The sequence below is a fragment of the Mus musculus genome, chromosome 18, assembly GCF_000001635.26.
Source record: "Mus musculus strain C57BL/6J chromosome 18, GRCm38.p6 C57BL/6J".
Classification (NCBI taxonomy): Eukaryota; Metazoa; Chordata; class Mammalia; order Rodentia; family Muridae; genus Mus; species Mus musculus.
Window position 1 is genome coordinate 53,527,179 of NC_000084.6, and position 20,061 is coordinate 53,547,239.

At 45.3% G+C, this 20,061-nt stretch overlaps 1 protein-coding gene across 4 annotated transcripts in view; it reads left to right on the top strand.

Annotated features, from left to right (window-relative positions):
- The window catches only part of Prdm6 (PR domain containing 6), a 111,950-nt gene that overhangs the window by 63,224 nt on the left and 28,665 nt on the right, over nt 1–20,061 (top strand). For all 4 annotated transcript variants that reach the window (XM_017317889.2, XM_011246904.2, XM_017317890.2 and 1 more), the window contains 2 exons: nt 9,434–9,561; nt 13,020–13,144. In XM_017317889.2, the coding sequence (XP_017173378.1) occupies nt 9,434–9,561; nt 13,020–13,144 (253 nt within the window). The remainder of the gene's footprint in view (nt 1–9,433; nt 9,562–13,019; nt 13,145–20,061) is intronic.

The window sequence follows — 20,061 nt, forward strand, 5'->3', positions numbered from 1 at the left end:
TATTGGACTCCCAAAGCCACTACTAATTAAAACATTTGTGATCAATACCTGTTAGTTTCAAGTATGTTCCAGGACTGTTCTTAAAGATGTGGGTGTCTGTGTGAATACCAAGGGATACTGTTGAGATTAAAATAATTAAATTTAGTAATACAAAGTACAGGCCTAAAGGCAGACTTGTGTACTGTTTTCCAGACAGTAGCTACTTCAGTGTAGCATCTTTCCTTTCTCATATGTACTTCGATCTTTTACATTAAAAATTATTTTATGTGTGTAGGTGTTTTGTCTACAAGATAACTTATCTGTGCACCATGTGCATGCAGTGCCCTCAGAGGCCAGAAGGGGGCATCAGATTCCCTGGTCTTAGAGTTAAAGGCAGTTGTGAGCCGCTGGAAATGGAACCTGTGATCTCTCCAAGGGTAGCCAGTGCTGAGTCTCTCTCCACCGCCTATGCTTTTATTTTTAAATATTCTGACCTGACAGATACAATATAAACAAGCATTTAATTTTTTTTGACCCTTTGGCCTTCTAAATTATTTCTTCATTCTTTTTACTGTGTGTAAAAATATGTAGTTAAAATTTTAAAATGATGAAATACATTTCTGTCTTCAATGAGTGTTTGGTCCTGTCATCTTAGGATTCTGCATTTACAGATGTCAATATAGATATTGTGTTAATTTTTTAAAGCTCAGCTCCTCATACATGCAAAGTGAGCTCTCCACCATTGAGCTAGACACCGGAGTGCTACAAGTGTATCATGACTGCTGCTCACTAACGGATTACTGGATTTTACCTACGTAGACAGTGTTGGCCTGAGGATGAATAATGTTCTCTGAGCAGTCCCTGGGTGCTGAGTCTTTACGCATGCTTGCTCAATGGGTGACATCTTGATCCTTGGGGTAGGGACCTTATTAGCACACCCCCACTCCAGTTCTCAGCTTCACGGAGGCTGAACAACTGCCCAGTGTCAGGATGGAGCCACGACTGTACCTCATATTTATTGGGACTGCAATTAAGAGTTAAGAGCACTGCTTGCCCTTGGAGAGAACACAGGTTCTAGTCCCAGCATCCACACAGCGGCTCACAACTGTCACAACTCTAGGGCCAGGGAATCCGATGCCCTCTTCTGGCCTCTGAGAGCACTGCATGCACATGTGCACAGACTAGACAAAACACCCACCCTAGGAACACTCCTGTAATCACCCCCAACTACACTGGCTCACATTATATATTTTAGTCTGTCACAGATAAGAGCTCCTCTGCAGAGTAAAATCTACTATCACAAAGGTTTTTTTATGGCTAGCTTCGTGGTCAAAAAGAATCAAGTCTGTTGATCTTTTGAAAAGCAGTGGCATCTCAGAGCACATTTTTATCCGTCTTGGTAAATTACAGGGTTTTCAACCGAGTTTCTCAAGTTACCAGGATGTGTGACTTTTTAAAAGCCTAATTTTTAGCTTGGCTCAGTTGAGGTAGGCCAGTGAAGAGCACTGAGTGCTCTTCCAGAGGACCAGGGTTCAATTCCCAGCAACTATGTGGCAGCTCACAACTGCCTGCGACTCCAGTTCCATGGGGATCTAGTGCGCGCGCGCACACACACACACACACACACACACACACACACACACAGAGACAGGCATGTAAATCACACACAGGCAGACAAAACACCAGTGTACATGAAATAAAAATAAAATTTTGATTTGTATAGAAAGATGAAGTGTAAAAACATGGTGTGAGAATAGACAGGGGAAGTTTCCCACTTCCCACTTCCCACTTCCCCCTTCCTTTTTTTTTTTTTTTTTTTGTTGTTCTCTGGATCCTCTATTAACTATGAAGAGATTGAAAAACAAAAGCAGTTCTGGGCTCATAGATATGCCGGGACACCTCTCACTGACTATTTAATCACCAGAGGAAACTCACCTTCCCAGGTCAGAGAATCAAAATCGACTTCCTATCTTCAAGGAGCCCAGGAGCCCGCCATTCGTTTCTTAGCCTGAGTTGTTAGTATTTTTCTGCTTCTTTGTATTTAGGAATAATTTCTTCTAAGCCCTTAAATATGATCCAAGGTCTTTCCAACGCTGCACTTCTTGTGCAAGGTCTTTCCAACGCTGCACTCTTGTGCAAGGTCTTTCCAACGCTGCACTCTTGTGCGAGGTCTTTCCAACGCTGCACTCTTGTGCGAGGTCTTTCCAACGCTGCACTCTTGTGCGAGGTCTTTCCAACGCTGCACTCTTGTGCGAGGTCTTTCCAACGCTGCACTTCTTGTGCGAGTGGAGGGAGGTTCTTCCACTGCGGCTAGTGTTGGATGCCTGAGAATAAACTATGTTTCCTCATCTCAGCTGCTTGGTGAAAGATGCCCCCAACTCAACCCAAGAACCAAATGCCAGGGACCAGGGCATCCGTGAAGGGATGGGACAAGACTGGGATAAGAGATAGAATCTAGAACAGTGTTTCTCAGCTTGTGGGTCGTGACCCCTTTGGTGGTTGAATGGTCCTTTCACAGGGGTCGCCTAAGATATCGAAAATGCAGATATTTCCATGATCATTGTGATGCATAACAGTAGCAAAATTACAGTTATGAAGCAGCCATGAAAACAATTTTAGGGTTGGAGTCACCACAACATGAGGAACCGTGTTAAAGGGTCTCAGTGTTAGGAAGGTTGAGAACGGCTGCTCCAGCATGTCTCTCGGTGAAACCTTATTCCTTATCAGGGCAAAACACGGGCCCTGAGGTACTGAGAGGAACTAATTCATGTCTAAGGTGTAATTCAGGTTTCTTTTGTGCAAAGTTATCGGGTCTCTTCGGAGCACTCAGAATTTAAAAAAAGAGGCAGCCTCAGCACACCCTGGGACAGGTGCGGGGTGGAAACTGTCCTATGGCCTGTCGCTGCCCAGCCCTCTCACAGGGTTAATTCACTGGCTCTTGGAGACCTTGGTTCCCTTTGTCTAAGCTGGCCAGGTTGGGACAGACAGTTTCCTATGCTCTAGAGTTATCCACAGTGCTCAGCATTCTAGCAGAATGGCTTCATCTTCCCAGAGGCCTTATCCTCTACAGGAAATGCTCTCCCTGATTGCCCCTCCTCCCCCCAGCCAATGACTCCTACAAATGGCTCAGGAGTGGTCTCAGGGACTATTGTGATGCTCCAACCAAGTCCTCATTCTTCAACCCTGGGCCATGCTCCTGCTTTTTCAGTGGAGTTACCTTAACACTTCTCTGAACTAAATCTCCTTCCTTCCTTCCTTCCTTCCTCCCTCCCTCCCTCCCTCCCTCCTTTTCTCCCTCCTCTCCCTCTCTCCCTCCCTCCGTCCCTCCTTCTTTCCCTCCTCTCCCTCCCCCTCTCTTCCTTCTTTCCCTTTTAAAGACAGGGTCTTACCGTATACCTCAGGCTGATCTTGCAATGCTCCTGACTCAAAATGTAGTGATTGTAGGCACACACCACTGTGCCTGCAAGACTTCACTGAATTAATTACAAGTTTTTTTGTTTTTCTTAAAACTTGTGCTGATGGGTGGGTATGGGGGACTTTTGGTATAGCATTGGAAATGTAAATGAGCTAAATACCTAATAAAAAATGGAAAAAAAAAAACTTGTGCTGATAGAACTAGCATGAGCATGCGTGTATGTGTTCTTGTGCGTGTACCTGAGCACACATGTTGGGAGGTGTGTTCTGCCTTACGTTGGAAAGGTGAAGGCTTCTGGGCAGAACAGAAGGGATTGATTCTGTTAAAGTGCTTCTGGCTACAGCAGTTTCCACAGATAGCACTGACTCCCCAGGAGCTGTGCTTGCCAGTAAGTGCTAGACAGGTAAATTACTGCAGGCAGCTTGTGAAGTAAGTGTCCCTTGAGCCATTAAGTGGTGCTGGGGATCCGGAAGACTAGAGGGGGCCACTTTTCCTCAGCAAGATTGGAGCCTTGTCTTGCAGAGTTTTCAGGAGAAGATGAAAATCAAGTTAGGTCGCATTTGAATGTTTTGCAAACACTTGGCAAGCAAAAGGAAGTTGTCAGCAGCTCATTTGCAAATCTTGCTTGAGCCTGGTGCCTTCAGGTTCCTGTCCTCCAGAAGGTGGTGCCTTCCCAGCAATGATAAAAGGGATCAGCTGTGAGCTTAGCTGTCCCGTGCTCATCCTTGTAGTTAAACAAGCTGGTAGCATTCACAAGTAGCTAAGTAGTCAAGTCACTTGCCAGCCATCATTGCACACATCCTACTCCTTCTCATAGGGAGTTTTGATGTAGGAAGATGTAAGCTTGGGAGAGAAGGTGGTTCAATGCCTGCCTCATGGAGGTTTTCAGTCAGTGTGGCAACATGGTCTGAAGTGAGAGGGTTTGTGTGATCTTTATTTTAGCCACATGTATAGGGTAACAGCTGATATTGTGGAACTGAAAACTTCAAAGCCCCTTTAAAAGTAAGACTGGCCTCTCCCCATTACTTATCTTGCTACTCCCATTGATACAAGATAGAAGAGACTCACAGCCCAGAAGCAATAGTTTCAAAATAGCAGCAGCAATCACAAAGGAAATCAGGGCTGATAAGGTAGATACATATTACAAGCTGATGCTCATATGAGCACCTGACCTCCAGTAACAGGCAGGCTCTTTGTCTTAACAACACACACACACACACACACACATACACACACACACACACACACACACACACACACACACACACACAAACACGCACCAGAAATGAAGGCACAGGTTCCTAGGTTTTATTTATATATTTCTTTCATTGATCAAAAACCAATGTAGAATCTAGGGTTGGAGCTGGGTAATAGAGCCAGGGCTTAGTGAGTGGGAGTCCCAGGGTCTAATCTCCAGGGTAAACACAGAAAGGAAGAAAAGGAGTCCGTGCAGATACTCATTTACAGACCCAAACCACTGGCCAAGTACCAAAGCTTTGCTGTATTTAGGTCAGTTTTTTTTTTTTTCAAAGAAATGAAGGCTTTAAGGCAAAGTGTAATCCCACTGTTGTCCACCCCCCACCCCTTGCCACTGTGTTTGCTTCTAAAGGCCTCTTCTCCGTGGAGGGTGTCAGGCGTCCTCGTGCAGCGCTTCAGTTTTGCTGTGTATACCTATGTGTGCTTACTATACATCACACAAGGTACTGCCGTGGCACACGCTGACTGCTGTCCTGTTCTGTGTATTTCAACAAACGGCAGCACAATGGTTTTGCCTACCCCAAATCAACGTTATGCTTTCAATATTTGTCTCCCAATACATCTAAGTCATTAAAGTTAAATGTATTAAACAAATGGTTTTGAGTGGATAGAACAACTTACTCTTCCAATGGTAAGATATTTCCAGTATTTCTAACTCTTAGCTGGTTCAAGCACTTCCTCAGTGTGGTCCCTTGAAACCATCTCTCAGACTCAGCAGAACCTCATTGGGATATTTCCCTAGACTATCAATAAATCTTAACATATAACCATTCTCAAGTTTATAGATGATATAGTGTCAAAGTGTCCTCCAGTGTGGCAGTGTCGTGGTCCACTCCACATTGGCTATAGGGGGAACTGGCTTTTCCACAGCAGACACTAAACGACCTATTCTACAGTTCAGAATTACAAGATTTGTCCCCACCCACCCTTGGCCAGGTGTCCTATATGTTCCTCTCGTGACATTCTCCCACTCTGAAAGTTAACTGCTTCGTTTTGGAAAAGAGTGGAGAAAATATTAGAACACTGTTCGTTTTTGCACACTGTGCAAAACTGTGCTGTTGGGTGTTTTTTTGTAGAATGACTCTTTTTCCTCAATCGAAAGACAACACTCCTGCCCTATGCTCACCACTTGAATGAATAAACAACCTTTGGCCTATCCAACGTTTTCACAGGTCCTGGGGGAGTTGTCTAAACACTCTGAGTAATTTTTTAAAAAATATTTTCTTGCTTATTTGAAATCCTTTGAAAGATAGATTAAAAAAAAAACCAGTAATTCTAGGTCTTGGCATAGTTCATCTCCTAAATTCCTTAAGTTTGGGGGTGGGGGGGCTATCAGGTATCCAACTTAAAATTTCATGCCAATGTCCCACAAATATGGGTGTCAGTTCTGCCTCCAAGAACAACTTCCTGCACTGGTAACCGTAGCTGCGACTCTGGGCTGATGCTGTGGACCCATCTCGTGTGCAGTTCCTTCTAGCTTCTTTCTGCCTGGAAGAGGATGGCTGCTGTCTGGGAGATGAGCTCCTCGAAGATTGTTCCTTAACGAGGCTCTTCTCACCTGTTAACAAAGCTAACTGACCTTAATGAACCCGAGTGCACCTTAGCCACTGCAGCCTTTGGGGATGTCTTTAGTTTCTATTTAGCACTCAATACGCGCACACCCTCTTTGTGTGTGTGCTCTTTGTACTAAAGAAAGAAAAAAAAAAAAACTAAAGGCATCATCATCATTTTTTTTTTTAGCACCTTTTGGATCTTGCAAAGAAAGGCTGCATCTAAATGCTCACTCTTAACAGAGCAGAGCAGAAGAGCTCAGAGCAGTCTTGAGGCAAGTGCAAAACCCTGGGCTTTGGGCTCTCTCAGTAACCACAGCAGGAGATGTTGGTCATACCAATGCCTCCTTGAGGAAATCTCACACGTGTTGTAGGGCGTGGAATAGCGACCTTTGTGAAGGGACCCCTCCCCAACCCTGGCATCAGGTGCTATGCTCACAGGTCTAGTTAGATCTGTGTTTTAAGGATCACACTGACTACAGTATAGATAATACCTTAGAGATTCTGTAAGGAAGGTGGGTCAAGGGGCTCCTGCCCCATTTCCAGTGAGAAGAGGCAGGTCATTTGAGCTATGGTGTTAACAGTGGAGAGGAGGAGGTGAGTATTGCTGAAAACCATCAGGAAAGAAATCTGCATGGATCTGGTGGTGACCCAGTGAGAGAGTCAAGGCCAGATGAGTGTCTTCAACCCCCTAGGTGTTCAGTTGGGAGACTGAAGAAGGTGTATGGGATCGTCCCAGTTTTATGGGAAATATTACAATCAGTGCTGGTCAAAGTCGGGAAAGCCTGGCCTCATGCCACAATGTTGCTTTAGAATACACCCCACCTCCACCCCCCTTAGACAACGGTCTACTTTTTCTTCAAGGCAAGTAGGAGGCAAAAATTGTGGGTTTCTTGGTGGACGTATTCCTTTAGGGAGATTGATGCGGGAACACGTTTATGACAGCAACTCTGTTCTACTCAGTCAGGATAGGCTTGCGAATGGATGGCGGTCAGCTGAGCTCACGCTCAGCCTGGGCCTTTCTTCCCAGTGACAGAGTGCCACTCGCTTCTGAGGATCCTGGCTGGGAGCACCAAGCAGGAGTGTGGTGCTCAGATCTTGGCTGGGAGCACCAGGCAGGAGTGTGGCGCTTGCTTCTCACGATGTTTTGCCGTAATTATCACCGGCAGCTGACAGCAGTCTCGGGGTGGGGGTGGGGTTGAGGGGGGGGGGTAGTTTTGAATGTTGCTTGACTGGCCATCTTTAAAAACAAAACAAACAAACAAAAACCCAGCGAGTTAACAATAAAAGAATATGAGACATCGACAACGGGATGCCCGTCTTTAGCTAGCTTCGTGGCAGTGGGCAGAGTAGCCATGTAACATGCTGGCATTGCCTCGGCTGTGTCACAGTCCAGGGACCTTTCCCCTCCTTTCCGGCTGACTTGATTAAAAGCTGTGATTATCTTGGTATTGTTACGAGTCCTAAATTTGCAGATGGTTGTTTTTTTACTAGCTTAATGCTTGTCTTTTATCGGTGGGGGTGGTAGAAAGGTTGGGGGAGCAGACAGAACATCAAGAAGGGTAGGGTGTGTGTTCAGAGGCCTTACAGCTACGGCCGAAGGCAAAAGGAAACCCTCGCCAAAGCTGGGGCCTCCAAACTGGAAACAGTGACCTAAATGAATATGAATGACCATACAGCGAGGGAGACTTATTCTGCCTGTTTATTTGGGAGAGGAAAAGTGGGAGGGCTCAGAAAAGGAGGAGTGGTTTCCCAGGATGCTTTGGGAAACCCCTAATCAGTTCCCAGGAGGCCGTGCTGACTCTACTCAAGGTATATTTAGTTCTGCCATTGTCCTTCTAAAGTTTGCACTCCTAAGAAATTATTTGTGTTTGCATGTATGTATGCGCGCGCGCGCGCGTGTGTGTGTGTGTGTGTGTGTGTGTGTGTGTGTGTGTGTGTGTGTGATCATGTGTCTGTGAGTATGTGTGGGTGTGGAAGCCAGAGGTTAACCTCGGGTATTGGTCCTCAGGAGTCGTCTGCCTTGTTTGGTGATACAGGCTCTCTTACTGGAACCTGGACCTTATCGTTATGGCCGGCTGCTGGGTCACCAATCCCCAGGGCCACACCTCACCTATCTCTGCCTTCCCAGTGGTCGGATTACAAGTATGTGCCACCAGGCCCAGCTTTTGATGTGGGTGCTGGGGATTGAACTTGGGTCCTCAGGATTCTGCAGGAAATATATTACCAACTAAACTATCTCCCCAGACTCCCAAAACTATTGAACTGCCTTGTGCCTCCTGACTGCCTCAACCTCTGGGGAAACCTTAGAGAGTTACTATTGGATATGGAACTGCCTCTTCTACTCCAGGACACCATGTCACACAAAGTCATTTCTGGAGGGGCATAAGTGTGTCCGCCTTCAGCATTTACATGAAGGGTGTGTTTGTGTGTATGTGTGCTTCTTGCCTGGCTTGAAGCGGATTTTCTTTTCTTTTTCCTATCTTGAGGAATCTGCTAGGGTTTACCAAAGGCAGTGATGATGAGTGAGCTTGGTTGAGAAATATAAGCTCCATACAAGACAGCTGTTTTCCTCTTTCTGTTTCTAGGAATGCTTGGGGACGGCTTCTCCCTTAAAGGCTTCAGAGACAGGAGTCTCCTGTAAGGGGACTGTTCGTTTGTTTATTTCATCCCAGAATCAATCAATCAATCAATCAATCTCTCCCCCCCCCCTTTTTTTTAACCAGTCCTCTAGAGTTCTCCAGCTTCCCAGCTGCCTTCTGCTGGGGGCTGCCTTCTGCTGGGGGCTGCCCAGCTCGGGGATGGACAGTGACTGCCTTCTTCGGATGCTTTTGAATGCTTGCATGCTGGAGACCGAGGGCCTTTTATGTGCTTGTTCCAACCACGTCAGTGTGGTCTCTCCTTTCAGCTTGCTTTGTTTATCCGGCAGCTCATTATTTAAGACTAGCCTGTCAAAATAGGTTAAATATTCTTTGGGAAATATGGTCACATCCTTGAGATAGCACAACTATGTTTAATCCAGGGAAGATTGGCTTGATAAGAAAAAACGTGATCGACTTGCCTCACCAAAAAATATTTCCCCGTTACCCTGGCTGAGTTTCCGTGGCCGTCAATAGGCAAAGCCAAGGACCGTAAATCTCTGCAGCTGACGTGGAGAGACACCAAGGGAAACAGGGAAAAATGATTGCTGATGATACGTTCTAACTACTTGACCTTCTGACCTCTTCTCTAGATATATGACCAAGATGGGACACTTCAGCACTTTATTGATGGTGGGGAGCCTAGTAAGTCGAGCTGGATGAGGTATATCCGATGTGCAAGGCACTGTGGAGAACAGAATCTAACAGTAGTTCAGTACAGGTAAAGTATGTCTTGATTTACCGCCAGAGCCCTTTTGGCTTGCACAGACAAATGCAGGCTTGCTGCGAGCGGTTGAAAACACCCTGCAGAATGCTGTATATAGATTGGTTATACTTTGCTGGGTTTCTGAAATGGCCTTGGTTTTGGTAGTGATGTTTTCATAGGTACTCCGAAATAAAAGTACAAGCACAGTCCCTCTTTGAATGTGTGCATAGGCTACAGTTATTCTACATCATCACTTGAATGCCCATACCAACTCCAATGAGGTTAACAGCCTCACTGACTTGGGGTACCTCCCCCAGCAGATGTGAACACATTACACGTATAAATGGGAGCTTGGAGACTCAGTTCCAGATCTGTTCCTTCTGGTCTCTATCAGTCTCTCTCTCAGAGAGACTAAGTTTCATTTGCACAAGAGTCTGGAAAACCCAAGAACTCAGTGTTCCCAAACTGGCCACGCTCAGCAGCGGGACTGAGCCACCATGACCTCTCCTGTTCTCTACAGGTTCCAGAGCTTTTGGGGCTGGCCCTTTGATGAGTTCAGCTGAGTTCCAGGTGATGTGGTTGTTTCAAATTAGAGGAAAGAGTCCCCCAAACCCCATTACTGTCTCCTAAGACAAATGGGCAGAGACCAAAGACTGACAGATGGGGCGGAGGCATCCATACATGGACAGAAACTTGGGGCACTGTCGCCACTTCTTGATGCACCTGCTACCCTCCCTAACTCTGTTCCTCAGGAAGGCCAGAATCAAGATGAGAAGGCAGAAACAAATCAAACAGGAAAAAAAAAAAATCCCCAGCCCTAAGCCGCCTTCTCTCAGAATCCCTCGAAAACATGTGCCTTATAAATATATGAGCTCAGTTATAAACAGCCGTGTTCCCTTCAGAGTCAGAAGCAACTGTTTAGCTTTATTGAGCACCACAGACACATCAAAGCCAAGAGCCTTGTGCTCCGCAACTTGGAGTTCTGCCTGGAGCTATTTATTTTCCTTTTTTTTTTTTTTTTAATTTTTTTTTCTAAATTTTTTTCTTTATAGCTTAAAGGGTGCACAAATCTGGCTTACTCTCTGAAGGTCTCCAGTTCTGAAAAGAACATACTTCGGCAGCAGTCTGACTCACTCTGCCTGGGTTTCCCATGCAGTGTCATTAAGTCATGGTTTACACGAGATGGTGCAAGGGGCTAGTTGGTGATTCTGGGGCAGACATGGCGACACACACCTTTGCCATCAGGAAGTTTCTAGGCAACCCTGAGCTACACAATTAGCAAAGATTGGGTTTGTCCACTCAGCAAGAGATGGTTTGGCCACTGATGTAATAAATACCAAGGGAGCTCTTGAGGCAAATTCTAAATTTGGGACAAGAAACCCCTTCGGGAAAGGGGCGTGAGCAAGTCATTACCTATCTGTCAATAGTAAGTGGATTTTACAACTCTCCTTTCATGAGGGTGCTTAAGCTTTGAGCTCTCTCGGACGATCTGTTTTGGATTACTGCAGATCTTTATACAATGAGCTACAAAAAACACAATTTAAAAAAAAACTGGCATCCACGACCAGTGACCATGTCCAAAAGTAAGAAAATAGAAAAGTTGGACCCTGAAGAGCCAGCCTAATTTTTTTTTTAATTGTACGTGAATGTCCTCTTCACAAAAAGTCAGCTGGTTTAAATTCATTCTGTTATGATTTGTAATATCTAAATGGAATTTTCTTCAAAGCGCCCTTGATTGATTGACCCTCAGCTGAACGTTTTGTTTTTATTTTGAGGCTGACAATAATGTTTGTTGGCATGTGTTCTGCTTCGACTGCGTTGGGACGCCATGAAGCTATCTTTATGAGTCATCCAACCACAATACTAAATACATGTCAGCAAAGGAAATATTATCTGAAAAGGGAAAAATCCCTTTGATGTGCTTCAGCATGCAGGGATTTCTGCAGGCTTGGGAAGCTCTGGGTGCTTGTAAGGAACGGTGTACGCTTACATACCCCCCCCCCCCCCCGGCCTACACGGTGCCTCAGAAGACCACCTATTGCTCCAAAACAGTCGTGGTCTTTCAGCGGCAAAGTGGTCATTTAGTTTAACACATTCATTTGCCGGGCGCTGTGTTTATATTAAGGGAAGGCAAACCCAGAGATGAAATGTTACAGGGATGAAGTACAAAGTAGACTCAATTTTTCTCAACTTAGGGGATGTCAATGATTTATAACTCGGTTCCAATTTTGATTTTTTTTTTTTTATGCAGCAGTGGAAAGAATTAATAAAATGCACAGCTCTGAGAGATGCCAAGGCAGGAAGGGCAGTGAGGGCTGGACAAGTGGCTGGAGTTTTTGTCAGATATTCATAGAATGTTGGGGAAAAACCGTTCTGCTTAGCTAGCAGTGCCCTCGTGAGACAGAATGGCAGCAAGTAAGGAAAATAACAAGATAAATGAAATTTTTGCAGCTGCAAGTAAAATATTGAGAATCTGCACTTTTTTATTGATCTTTATGATCCTATTGCCAAGAGCCACTTTGTGGTGACAAAATATGTTGACAAGTGCGTATCTCACTGCCATGAAAAATGTGGGGAAGGATTCTCCTTATGTCTGCAGTGTTCTACAAGGGACAAATTACACTGTTGCGGCCAATTCCTTACAGAAAGGCAACATTTAAGGCCCACCAACCCTAAAACGCTTTTATCTGGAACTTGAGGCTAATGTTTGTAACAATCCTTCATTGAGGAAACCAGTCTGGGCACCTCATTCTTTTAAAAATCTGTAGATTTTTCTTAACTGGCACCAAAGCTGCTGTTGTAAAAGATGTTTATTTCCTGGCACCCTCTCTCCATCATCCAGGGTGTAATCTTTCAGCCCGAGTAAAGTGCTCCTCTTGTATTTATTGAATTTCTATCCATTTCATACAAGAGGGCTTTTCTCTTCTCCTACATCAAACTTTAGGGGAGGGGCGGGCAGGGCCAGATAGGAGGGAATTTTTTTGTTCCCTTAGTCCTTCTAACACCAAAGCTACTCCATTTTGTTATGAATTTGGGAACCCCCAAGGTCAAGGTGCCAGGATACACTTAGTGCTTTTTCTTCAGATAAGACGTCAATAGTATTAATTGACATTTGAGGTTGAGAACTCACTGTCTCTGCAGTTGGAGAGGCAGATTGCCAACCAGGAAGAATTTTCTCATTAGTGTGAGATGGACTTTTTTTTTTTTTAATAAACTTTTCCTTTTCTGCTGTCTCCTGGTCCAGATCTCTGTCTCTTCAAAACCCTCTATGGAAGGCACTGCGGAAATGAAGTGGACATTGTTTACCATGCCGAGTTAGAGGCTCTCTTCAATTGCCTGGCATACCATGGGCGTAGATTCATTATAAACGGTGTTAGGTGGAACTGGGCAGAGGGTTTTGGGGGTGATAAAAATGTGTTGGGACGTATGAGCATTTCGCCTTACTAAGTTGGGTTTTCTTTTGTTTTAAATAGGTCGAATATATTCTACCGAGCCTGTATAGATATCCCCAGGGGCACCGAGCTCCTGGTGTGGTACAATGACAGCTATACATCTTTCTTTGGGATCCCTTTACAATGCATTGCCCAGGATGAAAACTGTAAGAATCTACTTTAGTTCTGAATCCATCCACACAGACACATACACACACAAGATAACCTTTTAAAGAGTGCTTTTTGAAACTTCTGAAATATGATTTGCTAATGATAGACATGCATGGGTCATTCTACCACAGCCTCCTTTTCTGATCTACTCTTTGCCTGGTCACAGTTTCAAAGCCTTTGCCAAAGTTTTAAAGAATCGCAGAGAGAGAGAGAGAGAAGTCAGCTGATCTCCTTTGAGCACCTACCATGTGTCTGTCACAGAGAAAATGGCAGAGTTCCTGCTCTGAAGGGACACAAACTTGGAGCCATCTTCTATACAGAAATAACAAAGAAACAGCATTGTTCAATCAAGATGATCACCTCTGCAGCTGAGTGTGAATTAGAATAGTCATTAGAATAATAGGACGAAAAACTATAGGTTTATATATGACTGTGGAATTCATGTCTAAATTTTCTTATTTAAAACTATGTCTAGAACCACAAAGTCTTCTTCTATCATTGGTATCCTGTTATCCACTACCTTTAAAACAATAATAGAATATTTAGGCTGATGTGAACTTGCAGAAACTTCTATCTGAACTTACTGCAAGTTGTTACTGATGTTTAGGAAATGGTTAAGGTGATAGACACATGTGGGTTAGATAATCCCACAATGCAATGGGGAGGATACCTGCTTTAGTGATGCTGTATTTTCCTGTCATCAAAATGGACTCCTCTGTGAAATGATAATTTGATATGCTGCAAGAAAGAAACTGAGACAAAAGATGGGTTTGTCAATGGGTGGAGAGTTTCCTCTTGGAAGAAGCTGGTCTCTCTCTCTCTCTCTCTCTCTCTCTCTCTCGCACTCATCCCACAAATGCTACCAGTACTGCTCTCCACAATGTTCATCTGTTCCTTGTTGTCTTTAATTCCCTTGTTAAAAAAGAAAATCTTTAAAGAACACACTGCTATCAACCCTTCTATTTTACATTTAGTGAGGACAATCTCTGTGCTGGAGATGGACGTGTGGTTGGTGTTACTGCAGACACAAACGTACAGGCCACTATGTTCTCTCTTCCTCAGGATGATATCATGTCCACCTCTCTCACAACATGAACTAGAAGAACATCTTGCCTACTGGCATGAGCTTTCGATGTCCCAGAACCCTGACACAAACTCAGCTCCTCATGTGTGGAGTTTGAGCCAAAAGGATTTTGGAAATTATCTTAGTTAGGGCTTTACTACAATGAACAGACACCATGACCAAGGCAACTCTTATAAGGACAACATTGAATTAGGGCTAGCTTACAGGTTCAGAGGTTCAGTCCAGTATCATCAAGGCAGGAACATGGCAGCATCCAGGCAGGCATGGTACAGGAGGAGCTGAGAGTTCTACATCTTCATCTGAAGGCTGCTAGCAGAATATTGACTTCCAGACAGCTAGGATGAGAGTCTTAGACATGCCTATTCAACAAGGCCACACCTACTCCAAGGCCACACCTTTTAATTGTGCCATTCCCTGGGCTGAGCATATACAACCCGTCACAGAAATCCTGTGAGCTTCCTTATTTTCTCCTCGAATGCAACCTACTCCCGACTCTGCAGATGCTGTGCTGTGCTGTGTGTTGTGGAATGTCAGGTGTAAGCTCACGAAGGCATAAGGTTCTGAATTACAGCTCATAGTTCAGACAGACGTTTTAAGTCTTACTTACTCATCACCTACGATGGGCCAGCATCTTTGCCAGGAAATGTCCCTCGCATCTGGAAGAGCATCTCAGAAGTTAGCCTGGATAGTGTAGAGTGAGTGACAGGGAAGGATGTTAAGTCAGGTATGGGTGGGTGGGGCCGTGTATTTGGTCCCTGTGAGGACCCCGACTTTTACTCTGTGAGCTTGGTGATAGGGCCAGCATGAAGTTTGGAGCAGTAGGGAGATGCTCTGACCATAGCTGTAGTAGGATTACTCTGTCTTTGAGTGTAGTGAGGGAGAGCTCAGGGGCTCTCACAGAAGCCAGGGGAGCACTGATGGGGGTTTGGACCCACATAGAAGTGGCAGAGGTGGTGAGAAGTAATTAAACACTAGGGGTATTTTGAAAGTAAGACCAAGAGCATCTCTGACATTCTAGGTACAGAGTAAAAGGTGACAAGGAGGACGTTGAGACATCTAGACTAAGGCGTGACTATTTCCTGAGTTTAGAAGTAGAAATGGAAGGCGTGGGGCGGCCATGTAGGAGCTGCCGTGCCCGCTTGGATTTCTGGTGTGGAAGTCATTTGTACATGCATTGCATTCACCTCACAAGGCTGTGAACATGCGTGGGGGTGACTGGGGCTGGAGGCAGGGCATTTTGCTGTCCATTTGCCACCCACGGCCACCTGGCAGGGCTTCTGGGTCTACCAAGTGCAGTTCAGATCCAGGGCAGTAGTGCCAGGGCAGGCTTGCTGGAAGAGCCTGCCGTCTGGTTTGTCTTCAGCCCTCTCGCCTGCAGTTCCAGCTGCACGAAGCATTCTAGAGGATGCTGACTACAGGGTTAAGTGGATTCTGCCAGGGATCATTACAGCACATTTTACCCCTGAAGTCCACAGCAGTGAGCACTTTGTGGCTTCCGTAAGAAAAGTAAGTTACCCCCTTTCAGCTTTAGTTCGGAGTTCTCAGGAAGGATTGAGGGAAATTCAAAGGGGTTTAAGCCATCATTTAAAAGTCTTACCGGTGACAATGCCTCTATCTGCTGAGGGTGTTATGGGAATTTTCTTTCACTTCCTGTCTCAAAGTCATGTATCTGTCATGTGACTGGCCACCCAAGAAACCAGCGCAAGGCTTCATCAGCTAGTGAGGGGAGAAAGCTGATGTCAACTGTAATTCTGAGACAGAGTCTCATCCCATTTGATCCCAGAGCAGCCTGGGAGTCCTTTGTGAAGATGAGTATTGCTTATTCTGTGCTACGCAAATATCCATGTGACTCAGGCATGCAGATGTGCAAAGGGGCATTGCAGGGAACTTAACAGATAGCCTTCCTCACCCCGAGTAAATTCAATCCTCTCCACGGATCGGCAATGCTGAGATGATTTTTTTATTCTTAACCCCACCTTGCTAGTCACGAAATAAATTAGGTTTCTAAAGGAAACTTCCTGAGACCAGAGACTCAGTAAAATCCAATGCACGTCCTTAGGGGGTTGTGTGTGAAGCACACGGCTGCATGTGTTGAGTCGTGGAGACATCTCAGGTGGTAAAGGTACCAACCAAGCCCGCTAGATCTCTGCATTCCATCCCAAGATGTGCATAGTGTGAGGAGAGAAGCTGAATCCTGAAAGTTGTCCTGATACCTCTGACACGCATGCATGCACATGAGCACACACACACACACACAACACATACACATACACACACACACAGACAGACAGACACACACACACACACTTACTTGAAGTAAAGGTACATGGATAAAAATGAGACCTTCCATCACGATTATGAGAAGAGATCAGATATTATTTCAGCCAGATTTTTCTTTTGTTCATGAAATTGATACTGGACCAAGATATTAAGGAAAATGTGATTTCAGTTAGTGAATAGTACTTACTAAGCACTTTCAGTTATAAAAGAATCATTTTCTTCTCATGGTTCTTTCAACATGCAGAGGACATACTTCCCATTGATGGTGTGCGGTGGGACCCGGGGCTTAGTAAGTCCCCCCCCTCCCCTCTGTCAGCGGCATGGAGCAGTGGCTACACACACTGCCCGGACATGCCAGCAAAAGCCGCCTGGCCTCAAAGAGAAGACAGTGCTCCACACAGGCCTCTGGGCTCTGGAAGCAATTCTTGTGTTGTTTTCTTTTTAAAAACTAGAGTTAAAAATGTAATAGTGCGAGAGCCCTTCCATGCACTGCAGGCCTTTCAAAGACCCTGAAGGAACACTTGTGTCGACAGATCACATCCGCAAGAAGGAGTGAGGTTGCCCCAAACTTCCAGTGGGGGATTAGCTCCTGCAGAGTGTAAAGACCCGAAGTGTGTTCATATTCTTTTCAGAGGAAATTAAAAAAAAAAAAAAAGCAGCAGCTTAGGAATAAATGTTAAACAAGTCTTCCCAGTGCTGCCTGTGTCTGTCTCAGTCTATGAAGCTGAGGTTGGCAGAATGTGAGACTGGATGGCCATGCCAGACCTGCTCTGGATTAAACCCTGCCTGGAGGAGGCCTGCTCCTCCTCTGGAGTTTCAAAGAACAGCAAATAAAAGGGGCCACCTCCATCCAGGGCCTCTCATCCCCACCATTCTACCAAGAGGAAACTGGATCCCGCCTAAGGAACACCCTGCTTCATCCTTTATCCCCGTGACCTCTAGGATGCAATGAGAGCCTTTAATCCAGCAGGAGTAGCCTGTGTGAGCAAGCCCTCAAAGGCAGTGTTGTGAGAGTGTGCCAAGCCTCAGGCCCCCAACTTGAGCTTCGGAGGTCAGAAGGTTCATGACTATACAACTCAAAGCGTAAACCTTAATGAAGGCACCTCTTGGGGTAACTGCAGCAGAGACCCCGAGCTGAGGAGTGTTAGGTAGAATATGGTTAAGAGCAGCCAGAGTTAGCTCCCTCTACACACAGAGCGACACTGGGATTGGACGCCTTACACAGGTCTGAGTATAGGAAGACGCTGTCCTGTCTCTGAGTGTTGACTGGAAGACCAGACCCTCAGTGCCTGGCAAACATGAGGGTCTGAGCTAGGTCTCTGGACCCCAAGTCAAAAAGCTGGGCATGGTGGTATGCACTTATCATCATCTCAGAGCTGGAGAGGTAGAGAAAGTGGGCCCATGGGATCTGCTGGCCAGTCAGCATAGCTGAAATCGGCAAGCTTCAGGATAGGACAGTGACCCTATCTGTGGAAAAAGAAAAAGAAAAACAAACAAACAAAAACATGGCTGGTACCTGAGGGATGATAGTCAAGTTGTCCTCTAGCTTCAACTTGCATGTATATGCATGTAGTCAGTCAGTCTCTCTCTCTCTCTCTCTCTCTCTCTCTCTCTCTCTCTCTCTCTCTCTCTCTCTCACACACACACACACACACACACACATACACACTCACTCACTCACTCACCCTTGAAGCTAAGAAACTTGTAGAATTCAAGAGCAAGCAGAGAAGGAATGCCCACAGGGATACATTTTCATCTCTAATAAAGGTAGCACCCCACTGGAATGTATTCTCTGAGAAGACTGACAAAGGAGGAGGGAAGGAGTGGAGACAGGCTGTTTTGTTGGCTCTTGGGAGTCTTGTGTTTATCGAGCACATGTAAGTTCATCACTCATGATCCTTGTTCTTGGACCTGTGCGAGGTGAACATCTCACAGATGGGTTTGTCTTTAGCACCTACATCAGCATAGGAGAACCACTGCACCCTTGAGCGTAGCCCACCTGAACTGGACTGTAGTCTGCATGCAGTTAGCAGTCTATGGCGGCTTCCTCACAGCAGGACCACTTAGAAAACATTCCATCCCCACAGCTAGTGAGTCTTCAGTCCTACTTGACTCTCTCTCTAACAGAAGTGATCCTCAGAAGACTCCCCCAGTAAGCCCCACAGAACTCCACACTTGACCTTAGCCTAAAGGCTATAAGAAGGGTTCTCCAAATCTCCCTTTCAGAGTCCGTTTCATAGGTACTCTTGGGTCTGTATTTTCTTTTGGGGGTGGGGGCATCTGTATTTTCAATGTAGACTTCTGTGACTCATAGCTTCAACTATCCAATTGTCCCCTCAGCATCTCCCCTTCCATCCCTCAGAGGAATCTCACCCCTAGAGAATTATGACTAAAGCCATTGTATTCATTCCCACAATCTGCCCCCCATCCCAGAGTTTAAGAGAGCTCACTTCCAGCCATCCAACCATGCTTAGTAGAAACCTTGACCTACAAGTCACCCGAGGCCCTGATGTATGTATTCTCATGTGTTCTCATCTCTCCTGCCACCATCCTGACCAGGGTGACAGAGTCTGCTCAGGGCTGCACCATAGGGCAGCCTTTTTGGTGTCATCACAGCCGGATTGAAGTCTTACATGTTTGCTTATTTTACTATTTCAGTTGATCCTCTTGTTTTATCAACAGATAGCTTGGGCTCCTAGATCAAAGTCCAGAAAGTGCCATGGGCATACACGTCTCCAGCCAAGAGATAATGAGGGCAGCTGACAAATTCTTAGCTATTCTTCCAGAAACATATTCTTTTGTCTCTTCCGATAGTATGTTTTCCCTTTCTTTCTTTGGTTTTCAGATATCTTCCACACAACCTTCTCCCATCTGCTCCCCACAACTCCTGTTCAAGAAAGCCTTTGGTGGCCTTAAATTACAGGTCTTCTTGCCTCAGCTTTCTGACAAGGGTTATAGGTATACCCCACCATGTATACATTTATACCCTTTCCATTTTTTTTGCACAAGTACCAGCAGTATACAGTATATATACACTGGTCAGCATGGATCGATGATACACTGAAAGCAAATATCTAGTCTCCTTGAGCTCTGGCTCAAACTCTTTTTGTCTTACAGTGAAACAGTTGTTAAATAACGAGCTCTCTGGGCTGGAGAGATGGCTCAGTGGTTAAGAGCACTTGGCTGCTCTACCAGAGGTCCTGAGTTCAATCCCCAGCAACTACATGGTGCCTTGCAAACATCTGTGATGGGATCCGATGCCCTCTTCTGGTGTGTCTGAAGAGAGCGACAGTATACTCATACATACACAAAATAAGTAAATCTCTTTAAAAAACAACCCAGCTCTTTGATATGGAATGCTACAACTAGGAGCCACACATAGTCTCTGGCTCGCATACTGATTAATTTATTTTCAGGTAGAGTCTCATGTAACCCCTGCTGTCCAAACTTGCTATGTAGCTGAGGGTGGCCTTGAACTTCTTATCCTTCTGCATTCACTTCCCAGCGCTGGGATTATAGACATGAGCCACCACACCTACTCTTATGGGA